We start from the raw sequence: 10,641 nt of genomic DNA on the forward strand, positions 1-10,641 counted from the left end.
AAGGTAACTAATGACACCCTCGTTATTTCTCTCCTGGGAGCAGAGAAGCACTTGGTCCGGGCTCCCTCCACACACCGCGAGGGGTGCACGAAGTTGGTACATCAGAGACAACCCCACACCGGTGCCGGGAGAGGTGCCGGGAGGGATGCTGGCCTCGCCGGTGCCGGGAGAAGTGCCGGGAGGGATGCTGGCCTCGCCGGTGCCGGGAGGGATGCTGGCCTCGCCGGTGCCGGGAGGGATGCTGGCCTCGCCGGTGCCGGGAGGGATGCTGGCCTCGCCGGTGCCGGGAGGGATGCTGGCCTCGCCGGTGCCGGGAGAGGTGCCGGGAGGGATGCTGGCCTCGCCGGTGCCGGGAGAGGTGCCGGGAGGGATGCTGGCCTCGCCGGTGCCGGGAGAGGTGCCGGGAGGGATGCTGGCCTCGCCGGTGCCGGGAGAGGTGCCGGGAGGGATGCTGGCCTCGCCGGTGCCGGGAGAGGTGCCGGGAGGGGTGCTGGCCTCGCCGGTGCCGGGAGAGGTGCCGGGAGGGGTGCTGGCCTCGCCGGTGCCGGGAGAGGTGCCGGGAGGGGTGCTGGCCTCGCCGGTGCCGGGAGAGGTGCCGGGAGGGGTGCTGGCCTCGCCGGTGCTGGCCTTGCTGGCAGAAAAATCCTCCTCAGCAGGGTTAACTTCTGCTGCCTCTCCCCCTTCAGCTGCCTGATTGCTTAGAATTACCATATAGATTAAGAAAATCAGGCCTGTCATTTCGCAAGAGCTTCTGCCAGCCTCCTCCGAGCATCTGGAGACCCTCAGCCAGTCCCGGCCCCTGCCCGGAGCTGCTTTCCTTGCAGACCAACCCTGGCCTCCTCCTGCCAGAGGAGCAGCTGATGTTTCCAATTTGGAAGCAAAACTCAGGCAAGACGGCAACCTACACCAGCCACATCCCACTCCCCCCCTGCGTCCCGCGCCGTTCCCCCCCTTGCTCTGCTAAATCCATTCCTCCTAAACCTGAAACAAAATCCCTCCGAGGGCAACAGCCGCCCCCTGCCCCACGCCACCCCCCCAGCTGCCCTCTGGCAGCCCAGCTGGGGCAGGAGCAGCGGGCACCACTCCGCATCCACCTGCTGCAGCAGCTGCGCCAACTGCCCGCACACAGTTAATTCCCGGAGTTTTCCTGCCTGCCCCAGGCCAATTTCCAGAGTTTTCCTGCCTTCCCCAGGTCAGTGATTAAAGCGTGCATCGATTTTGTGATTGCACAGAGTAAGACAGCATCCTTTTCCCAGCCCCCATGGATACGAGCAGGGAGGCACAGATTCCAGCCTCGGCTTGAGGCACAAAAGCCCTGCTCCCCTTTTTGGCTAGAGCCAGGCTGAGATAACCAGTCTTGAAGGCAGGACCAGCAGAGCAGGAGCTACTTCTGCTGCAATCCAGGATCAGGGCACGCGGTGCCACCGACCCACACCTGCACCCCGCAGCCCTGGGAGGCACAGAGCCCCCCTTACAGCACTGCTGGCCTTTCGCTGTGAGCAGGGATGGAGCACAGACCTTGCTCTCCACGGCAGACCCCAGCAGCAGTTTGGGGGAGCCTGCTGTGTCTGGTAACGGCAATAAATATCTGGGGTGCTCGGTGTTCATCATCACGGCGGGAACTACGTGGTGGGGAGAGGAAAAGAGGAAGAATCCTGCAGAGCTCCAAGGAGCCCAGAGCCTGCGGAGGGAGCTGGGAGACCCACAGGGCTCGGGCAAACGGGATTTTTGTCTACACAGGGTTGGGGAGCAGAGGGGGAGCAGAGGGGGAGCTACGGGAGCAGGCGAAGCACAGCAGTGCTGGTGAAGCAGTGAGACGGGTCCATGGCAGCTCAGCCCCCCGTGCTGGGGACAGAGGTGGCCATTTGGGTCCTCCCTCCCCAAACACGCACTTCCCCAGGTTGGGAGCCAAGTCCCGGCCCCCCCAGACAGCTCACCTCCAGGTCACAGCACAGCCCTGAGCTCTCAGGACCGGCTGCCAGCTGCTGCTCCTTCTCTCTCACCAGCAGCCTCCAATTTCCATTAAATTGAGACTTTAATGCTCTTTTCCCCCTAGTCCCTGTGCATCCAGGCTTAGTGAGTGGTTTGGGATGCTGGAGTTATACCTGATGGGTCCTGGATACTTCTTCCTAGTTAATGATTTCTCTCTTCATGTAGCCAGGCCCCTAATGAGATAAAGTTGGACCCCCAGCACCTCCACAGCAGCAAAGGGACACCCAGAGCGTTAAAGATGCCAGTTTGTAACCTCACTCCACAATCCAGCTCACATCGAATTGGATTTGAGCTCCTTTTTACTCCTTTTATTCTTACCTAGGCTGCTCAGTGCTGACAGCCCAAAAAAAACCCCAACCCACTTATTTTTACAACCTGGCTGCAGCGTGAACAGATGCTGCTGCTCCCTGTTCACCCACAGCAAAACCAGAGCTCCAGAAAGTGAACTGGCTCACCTGGGATTACAGGGCAGGAACGGCAAACACACACTGGTCCTGACTCACGTTAATTTTACATTAATTTCACTCATCCCTGAAATACCAGCAGGGATGTAGCAGTATGCTGTATGAACTTAGGATGGGGAGGCGGGGGGGAAGAAAGAAAAAACAAAACAAAAAACAACAACTGTTCTAAAAGCAGATAAACAAGGTGCATTTTTGCCAAAGCAAGCTCGAGCTCCACCAGTTTGGAACTGGTGTCCCTTTCCCAGACTGACCACAGGAACGTCTGTAATGTGCCAAGGCCGGTGCTGGAACCTGGAAGTTTTTGGTTTAGCTCATTGTCACCACCTCGTCTCTTCCGATGTCAATGCCAGGAAGGTGTCGGCCACCCACGAGACCGGCCAGGCAGGTGGGATGCCCAACCGGAGGGAGCTGGGATACTGCACCGTGAGAGCCCCCACCGTGCCATGGTCCCCAACACAAGTTAAATGCGGACAATAAGTGGACCAAAAAAAAAATAAAAAATAATAATGGATCACATCACCCTCTCTGCCGTTTTTCTTTTGCGGGTTCACCCTGCAACTCACCATAATCACAGCGATACACGGAGCTACTCGTTTCTCTCCAGTCTCGGGGACTGAGCCCCGAAATTTTGCCACAAGTATCAGTAAACTCTTCAAAAACAGGGGGGCCAGGACAGTGCTGCTTTGAGAAAAGCTGGGTACTCTTGACTCCCGCTCACCACCAAGCCAGGAGTCCTCAAGTAAAGCACAACCATGCCACACGCTCTACAACATCCTGCTTCGGCTGTGGGAAATTATTTTATATATACATATATACTGCAGCAACGTTCGAATGAAGTCAGTCACGTTGGGCCTCCTAGAAACGCGCCAGGGCATTGTCCCTGTGTCAGAACAACAACTCCTTCCCTAAGTTAGGCTGTGCCGACCTCCCAGAGCTGAAAAACCCCAGGACTGTCTCGGTCCTGCCAGCCAGCCACCGCTGCCGCACGCGGAGATGGTTCTACATGAGGTTGAGTCTTATCAGCGCTTCGATTTTTCTAAGCAAGCATCGACCTTTGAGATCTGGTGAGCTCTGCTCCCCTCCCACACTGCTGATGCTGGAACTCGACTATAATTTGGCTCTATTTAATAATTACCGTTACTCTGCAATTATCACCTTCTGATTTTTCTCTTTGTTAACGTTTGCTGGGGAGGGGAGGAGGCTTTTCTGCCGTGCCAGAGAGCTAAAGATGTCTCGGATTCAAGACGACGTGGATGTGCCGCTCGCTGCTGCGGCGTTTAACCAGGCACCGATCAAAACGCCTTTCTTAGGTCAACCGTGTCGGAGCTGGCAGGGAGACCCTGGGGGCCGTGCACTTGCCGTTTCCCCCCCCAGCTAACCAGACACAAGCTCCCATACACACAGGAGAGGCTAATTAAAGAGTACAGGTGAGCAAAGAGCACTGCCACAGAAGCCGTTATTATTGAAATGAGACAGCAAGGGGAGGATCCTTAATGAAATGGGGGAGGAAGGGAATCAGAGGGAGAACAAAGTGAAAGGGGGAAGAAAGAGTTGAGGGAAAGGAGGACCTGACTGACGGAAGATGTGGCAGAGGCGCAGAAACCAAACCAACAAACGTTCTTTCTTTAACATCTGATTTTTCTCCTCTGCTCTCGTTGCTCAGGCGCCCTCGTTCCGGAAGGCTCCAAGCAAACGGCCCGGCATCCTGGGGCTAAAGCACAGCTCACCTTGCTCAGCTCAGCCCTCAGCTGCGCCCGGCCCAGCTGAGAGAGGCTGGCTCTGGCTCCAGGGGCCGGAGCAGACCTTCAGCGTGCGAATCCTTCCCGGAATCCAACACGCTCCAGACAAGCTGCTACCAAGCACAGCCTCGTGCTCCAGGGAAGGTGGCTGCTTACCTGTTCAGACCTGCAGGATCATTTGCCTGAGCAACAAAGAGACAGAGGTGAGCCTACGAGTTCTCCCAGCAAGGCCATTGCCTCCTTCCTAGTGGGTTTCCCTAGCTAAAGGCTGCTACCCAGCACAGCACCATCCCGCTGAGCACAGGGCAGGATTATCTCGTTACGCCAGCAGCAGTTATCACCAAGTAAGCAGTTGCATTTGGCTTGTGTCCATTTAGCAGGCGCGGGTTGATGGCCTGTTAGACACAGGCAGTGGCAAAAGCAGCCTCTCTCTCCACCAGCACAGCCGCGCTTCCGCTTCGCTGACTACGGAGAGGCTCCGCAGACCACGTAAGTCTCTGCTTTCCCAGCTGAAGTCACAAGGAACGTGGAATTCCAGCCCTTCCACTGTCATCTTTTGTGAAAAGCGTTTTCCCATGGGTCAACTAGAGAGAGCAGCGACACAGATCTCAACTGCCCGCCAGGGCTGAGTCTGAAACAGAATGTTACAAACCCACGGATCTGAACCCCTTCAGCCACGTGGAAAATCACTCTGCCTATTGCATACAAACTCCTGCCCAGACAGAGCGTGCAATAGCCACATCACCCTCAATCTCCTCCAGAAATGGGCAATATTGTGCCAGCCTCCGTCTCTCCTCGGGACCATCCCGCCACCCTTTTCCCAACCCTGCCTCAATCGAACGCATTGCTGGTGAAAGGTGTGATCTTCTCCAGCGAGACGGTCGTTTCACACTCCTGGTGCATGGCGGCAGGCAAGGCATCCACAGGGCAGGTGTTGCGAGTGGGCTTGGAGACCTGAGAAACACGGTCAAAGGACACCTCGTTGTTTTCCATGGGCAGAACAGCATGGGGAAGGAGCTGGGGGCAGCTGAGGGTCACCACTTCCTTCTGATAGGTGGTGTCATGGTGGTAGGAGACCAGCTGGTTGCTGAAGTTCACTGTCTCCACTGCATTGCTGGGGCAAAGGCAGCCACAGCCCAAGATGGTTGCAAAAGCTCTCCGGAAATCTGCATTGAAGGCGTAGATGATCGGATTGAGAGAAGAGTTGGCCCACCCGAACCAGACGAAGGTGTTGAAGACCACCTCGCTGACACAAGGTAGCTCTCCTGGCTCATGGAGGTCAGCACTACAGAAGGGCACCATGCAGTTGAGCACAAAGAAGGGCAGCCAGCAGAAGACAAAGATGCCCATGATGATGGAAAGGGTCTTGAGGACCTTGGTCTCCCTCTTGAAGGAGTTCTTCAGGGAGGCCTCGTGAGGGCAGTCATTGCTGTGGCAATTCTGGGCATGTTCCACCGCCCTCTCCAGGGAGGAGATCCTGCGGATCTGCCGCCGAGCAATGCGGAAGATGCGAGTGTACGTCACAATCATGATGGCAACAGGGATGTAGAAGCTAATGAGAGACGATGAGATGGCGTAAGTCCTGTTGAGGCTGGAATCACAGTTCTCCTCCTCCCTGGTGACGTTCAAACCTGGCTCCCGCAGGCTAAGTCGCTCACGATCCTTGTGCCACTTCAGCTGCACAGGGATGAAAGAAATCAAGAGGGACAGTAGCCAAGCCACTCCGATCATGACAAAAGCCACGTGCTGTGTCATCTGCCTCTGATAGCGGAAGGGATTGGAAATGGCCCAGTAACGGTCCACGCTGATGATGCACAAGTTGAGGATGGAGGCTGTGGAGCACATGATATCAAAAGCCACCCAAACATCACAGAAAGCCCCAAAGGGCCAGAAGCCCACCACCTCGGTGGCAGCCTTCCAGGGCATCACCAGTAGAGCCACAAAGAGGTCAGACGCTGCCAAGGAGATAACGAAGAAATTGGTGACCTTAGAGCGCAAGTGTCTGAACTTGACCACAGCCACACACACCAGGGTGTTGCCCAGGAGCGTGGAGAGGATGAGAAGGAAAAGTAAGGCAGCTGTCACCACACGGAAGAACAACTCTGAGTTGCCTTCCTCTGCCCAGCTCTTCCTACTGCTGGTGTCGTTGATCCCACCCTGCCCACCTCCTTCTGCGGAGGAGTAAAAACCATCCATGGGTTGCCCTTTGTTCCAGTCCCTTGAGAGGTTTCACAGCTGTTCCAAGACTCCACCAGCATCCAAACCCCCTTTTCACGGCTCCGCTGACATCTCGGAAGCACCAGCTGCAGTCCTCCCAGCTCTCGTACCCAGCCAGGCAACCCAGCACAAGGAAAACTGCTCGAAGCTCTCGTCCCTTTCCAAGTCTCCTCCTGACAGCGTGGCGTTTCATTTCTTCCCCTCTCGCCTCCCACCCCCCTTTTCTTTCTCCGCAGCCTGCTGCTCATGAAAGAGCTGGCACTCACCTCCGGCACTCGAGCGAGCTGGGAAGGCTTTGCTGCAAGCCTTCCTCTCTCGGCAGCTCTTCATCCCTTGTTGATCTGCGCCCGCTACAGAATCCCAGTCAATCCCTTCTGCAGCGGCCAGGCTGCGACTTGCTGCCAGATGCAAGAGGGAATCCGAGCTCTCTCTGCTCTTGCGGACGGACCCTCTCTGCTCATAAAACAGGCTGCTCTGCTCTCTGCTCTTCCCTCTTGCTAATTGCCTCTGGATTTCACACAGGTGAGGTCTGTCTCTGCCCACACACCAGGTCCCCCACTCACCAGGTCCATCCTCTGTCAGCCAAGAAGAACGTGGCACTGGAAGACTGCAGCTGACAGGGTAAGTCGCTTGGGAATTAGGCGATAGGATGGAAAGGGTGAAACAACAAACATTCGAGTGGGATTTCAGGGTCTTCAATGCAGATCAGCAAGGAAATTTAGCGTGCTTGATCTCTGAATAAAAGACACTTCAATTCACCGCACAGGCACTGAGTCACGGCTCAAACATATGACCCTAAACCAGTTCCTCCCCCCTGTCCCGAGCCGCCCAGCTGCAAGTGCTGCAAAAATGGCATTCACTTTCCACTGCAAAATTCCTTTGTGTCCACACAGAGAAAAAAACAAGAAAAAAAAAAAAAAGAAAAAAAGGTAACATACACACAAAAATGAAAAGCTTGCACAAATCTTGAAGTTTTGCTTTCTGACATTGCCAGACAAAGCACAGTTTTCAGGCTTTCAGTAGAGGTTACATGTAGAACCAAAGAGGATACCGAACACCACTTTGACAAGTTTTTATCCTGAATAAAGGTACTTTTAGCGAAGCAGTCTAAGGTAGCTTCTCTTTCAAATTCACTGTTCTTTAACTCCTAGCTAATTCCACATTAGCTGTCACCTCAGCGATCGACTAGCAGCTAAAAACATTAACAGGAAAAATCAAGATACCGTTCCAGCACAGCACCCAGCCCTGTCAGCAAACAGCCGTCACCTCCAAAGAGGTCTCCTCGCAACTCTTACCAACCGTGCCTCCAAAAACTCAGAACAGCTCTCCCCCCTCGCACGGGGGCCGAGCAGAGCCGGACAGCCCCAGCCTGCCGTGCCGAAGGTGGGGGCACAGCCGGGGGCTCTCACTCCAGACTGACTCTCACCCCAAGACTCCCCCCTCTTACATCGTGGGGAAAACACCACAGTATTAGGAACCAGGTCTGATCTACTAAGGCACAGTTTAGCCTTGGAAGCACTTGGAGTCCATCACTTCGTAACTAAAGCCACTCTGTAAGCAAAAAGGCTCCTTTGATGAAGACATGTCAGAAAAATCCTTTAGGAAGCAAAGTTTCCTCAAGAGCTGGCTCTGTAACAGCTGCTTAAACGGGGACCTGTTTTGAGAAACGCCTTGCTGGTATACTGGCCGAGGTGGGAAAGAGCAGCAAACACTTTCCAAGTCAAACTGAGAAAACGACCAGGCAGCTCAGCATTAATTCACTCATTACACCTGTAGTTGCTGTAGTGTATCATGGCCACTTGTGCCTTTGCCTGTCACACATACCACTTCTGAAGAAAGCAGCAGCCAATCTATACAGAACCAGCTCAGCTACACTGAGATTTAATTAACCTGACCCTGCGACCCAGGCTTTGCACCAACCCAGCTAGAGCAGGAACTGCCCAAGAGCAACTTTCAAACCTGAGCACAATTATTCTCTCAGAGATACAGCACCAAGAAGCTGACTCCTAAAGTAAACAGCACACTTGCTTTGTGATAGGTTAAAGAAACTTGTTGCCAGCATGTCACAGCATTTACTTCTAAAGGCTTTGTTTAATTAAGCCTCATTAGTTCCACTGTCGGCAGCCTGCTCCTGCCAAGTGCCTACGCCAGGCAGAGCAGCTGGATGGCACCAAGAGCCGGCTCACGGCTCTGCACCCTCCCTGGGGTCTTCTGCGTTAGGCCAGCTCCCTTCCTCCTGACCAGAACATCACCAGAAGAAAAGAAGGGCCACCCGACTGCCCAGACACCCCAGGACCCTGGCAGTGCACTAAACCACGCAAGGACACCTGCAGATGCATTGTCCTCTGTGCCCTAACAGGCGTTTTTCTCACGTTCCCTAGACCCAGCACGAAGATTTTTAAGTTGCAAAACGCAAAGAGGATGATGCTCTCACTGCTCTCAAAGAGAGCGGCGACGGCAGGTGATCTGTCACACAGCATTAAAATCATGGCAGGGGCTTGGAACAGGAGCTCACGGCACGCTTAGGTCGCACACGCGAAGCCAGGACGCGTTCCAGGAAATCATTCCTCGAGATAAAAGGAAGCCTGCCTCCTCCTTAGGAGCTGAAAAACGTCTTAAGAAAGGATCTCGCCCTTGCACACAACTTACACGGAAGCAAACATTCAAAGCTGGGTTGGCGGGGGGAAGACAGGATGGGAAGGGATCCAACGTACGATCCGATTTCTGTGCATCTCGGCATTCACCTAATGAAGAAAGGACTGTTAACCCCGCTGTCATCGGCAAACAAAACGCAATTACTCAAACGAAATACTGGCAGTTACTCATGTTCACAGATTAACGCCTCCTGCCTGCTAGATGCAATCTTCTCGACTGAGAAAACCGTTCTATTGCATTATATTACTAAACAGTTGCTGTTTCCTCACATAAGCAGCTGCTATTTTTTCTGAGAATCAAGTTAAGTACTATTTTAAACAGCACTCAAATATGATAAGATACCAGTTTAGTGGCAATTCAGCTCTAGGTTTTTATATTTAATTTCCTCACCCAGCAAGAAACTGCCCTCTATTTCCCTTCCCTGCTGTCTCACCAAAATATACTTAAAATTCTCTATTCAGCCATCTTGATTACATTCCTCACTCTGCATCAAAGGAAGAAAATTACAAGCCACTTCAAATAAAGCAGCAGCTGCTTGGGTTTAACTCTTCCATGTCTCTTCCAGAACGGCTGTCTCAGTCCGATGCGTTACAGAACCACAGGAGAGCGTTTATTCCTACAGGAATCACTTTGCACCTTACTTCCAGAGAAGGTACAAGTTCTGATGGCAGGGGAGAAGGCAAGGGGTTGTCAGATGAATTTTAAAAAAATCCAGTGATACTGGCTGTAAGCAAAACCTGAGCCCTGCAAAAAAAAAAAAAAAAAAAAACCACAAAACACCACACCCCACAAAAAAACAAAAAACCACAAAAACCCCACAGTAGCTCTCCAGGGCTCAGCACGCCAGTTCAGATCAAACCTCTTGCCAAAGGAAACAGGCTTGACTGCCTGCAAATTCAAAGCTTACTTCAGGCATCTTAGTATCAGAGGGAAGTAGGAGTAATTTGTTTTGAGCAGTTTATACGCCAGGTTACTCATTTAGAGGCATTGTCTTCAGAGGAAAAAAACAGCACCAGTCTCCTCGGCTGTGCTGCTTAATTACAATCAGAAAAAGGAGCTGGATAAAAACTGTCCCCGAAAAAGGCTTACGAAAAAGGTTCAGTACAAAACCAAGGGGTCCGTTAGAACTGACTTCCTAGCGCAGCAGTTTCCTCCACAGCAAGGTGGGTGAGGCAAAGGACGGTGTTCTGTGCCAGCCTTGAAACTGCATGTTTGTGAGAGGCACAACGACAAAAAAAGAAGTGGAAAGATAAGACAAGCTGAAGGAAAGAAAAAGAAACAAGCCTTTCCAAAACGCTACTCAGAAAATTAAGGCTGTACAACCCAAAATCCGGCACAGGCTACTTGGTAAAAGACAACTTTAAAAGGTTAAACGTCACTGTTGGGCTTTTTTTAAACACAGAGTGAAGACTCGGAGAAATCAAAGTCTGGTACAGCAGATACTCAGTTTGGTTTTCGACAAAGCAGCCCAGGAATCCGCCCATTTACTTTCAGCAGACAAGCTTTATAGATGCAGAAGCACGGCTGGAACAGCACGGATATGGCAGTGATCTGTGGCACAGGGAAAGAAAAAG

The 10,641-nt window shown here is 53.0% G+C and overlaps 1 protein-coding gene across 1 annotated transcript; it reads right to left on the reverse strand.

The window, feature by feature from the left end:
- Window positions 1–938: 938 nt before the first annotated feature.
- LOC119140306 (D(1) dopamine receptor-like) lies at window positions 939–10,557 on the reverse strand. Its single transcript, XM_037371518.1, has one exon. The coding sequence runs from the start codon at window positions 6,389–6,391 to the stop codon at window positions 5,027–5,029; it is 1,365 nt and encodes a 454-aa protein (XP_037227415.1). The 5' UTR covers window positions 6,392–10,557; the 3' UTR covers window positions 939–5,026.
- Window positions 10,558–10,641: the final 84 nt, after the last annotated feature.

The sequence above is a fragment of the Falco rusticolus genome, chromosome 20, assembly GCF_015220075.1.
Source record: "Falco rusticolus isolate bFalRus1 chromosome 20, bFalRus1.pri, whole genome shotgun sequence".
NCBI classification, from domain to species: domain Eukaryota; kingdom Metazoa; phylum Chordata; class Aves; order Falconiformes; family Falconidae; genus Falco; species Falco rusticolus.